The sequence below is a fragment of the Egretta garzetta genome, unplaced genomic scaffold (assembly GCF_000687185.1).
Source record: "Egretta garzetta isolate BGI_Z169 unplaced genomic scaffold, ASM68718v1 scaffold182, whole genome shotgun sequence".
NCBI lineage: Eukaryota > Metazoa > Chordata > Aves > Pelecaniformes > Ardeidae > Egretta > Egretta garzetta.
Genome location: NW_009258767.1, coordinates 756365 through 757717, shown reverse-complemented (window position 1 = coordinate 757717; position 1353 = coordinate 756365). Strand labels below are relative to the sequence as shown.

The window sequence follows — 1353 nt, the reverse complement described above, 5'->3', positions numbered from 1 at the left end:
ATCATGGCTACAAACAGAATAGAAACACTGGACCCAGCCTTAATTAGGCCAGGTAAGAGACTTCCCGCTGTCTATGCTTAAGTCACTTTTCATGTGAAAGGACCTGTCATAACCTGTCAAACATGGCTGGTAAAAAGAACCCAAGTTATGGTTTGTCTTTATTCACCATCTCATCCGTGTTGGTGTGGCCGTTAAACTCAGAACCCATTCAGAAGTTTCCAAATGGGAGAGAAGAAATGTGTTAATTCCTCTAAGGTATACATAAACAATTTGAATATTCTTCCTTTGTATCAAGATGGCACAGCTGTTTTCAGTAACGGTGAAGGCAAGCTGTTGTGTGGCAGCAGCAGCAGCATTTCACTAACATCTTCAGCAGCTGGGGAAGGTAGGGCAGCCCCGCTTCCGTGTCACAGGTGAGAACTGAAGCCTTAACCATGAGAGCCTGGATTTTGATGCAGGGAAAGCAGTCTGCTTCCTTACCGACCTGGCACGCTGTGGTCATTTGGGGGGTGAAGGAGGGAGGAGTAATACCTTATTTTGACACACGTATTACAGGTGGAGCTGAGAGCTTGAACGGGCACAAGTAGTGTTTTTAAATCGCCACTAAAAGCATACCGAAACATTACGCGTCTGCGGGGTCTGTTAAATCGGAAGGTAGAAAGCAACACGGAGATCAAGAGAGTAAGCCAAGCCTCCTGTTAGTGTCCTCGAGTAAACCCTAAGCATCAAAGAGGTTGTAAAGATAGTCCTCCTGAAGTAACAGAGGTGAGAGAGAGAGCAAAGGTAATTTAAGATTTGTCAAAGAACAACTCTGAATGGTCACTGGACTGCATGGACCCAAGGAGTTTAGAAAAAATCTCCACAGTATGAAGTTGCTGAGGTGTTTTTTTGAAAACAGTCTGGTTTTGTTGCCATCTTAGCCTTACCCCCTCCAAATCAAAACCAGTTGCTGTTAGAGTACAGGTGAGAGAATACTATACCAGTATTCAAAGACATGCTAAGACCATCTAAAGTTTGTTGGAAGGGAGCCTCCTATGCCCATTGGGTATTTAAGGTATAACCACGGTTTGAGCAGCCAGGGCAGCTCCAGCAGCTCGGTAGGCTGATCTGTGTGTGATAGCCTGGAATATCGTATGTGGTGCTGTCAACACTTTCTAGAAAAGATCCTGTAAAACTAAAGAAAACCAGGAGTGATATGGAGATGGAAAGATTCTAAAAAGATTCCTCGTTAAAAGTTGGAACAGTGAGTACCGGAGCATCCAAAGTCCCTACTGACATAAAGGAAGCATCTGGTAGGGACTTGCAACAGAACTATTGATGCAAAACCTTCCTTCTTCAGGTAGGGAGGTGTGG

General features: G+C 44.5%; 1 protein-coding gene across 1 annotated transcript in view; it reads left to right on the top strand.

Annotated features, from left to right (window-relative positions):
• PSMC1 (proteasome 26S subunit, ATPase 1) overlaps positions 1 to 1353 on the top strand; it is an 8949-nt gene that overhangs the window by 5356 nt on the left and 2240 nt on the right. The window contains 1 exon segment of the mRNA XM_035889047.1: positions 1 to 52. This exon segment is cut by the window's left edge and continues 26 nt beyond it. Coding sequence (XP_035744940.1) covers positions 1 to 52 — 52 coding nt within the window.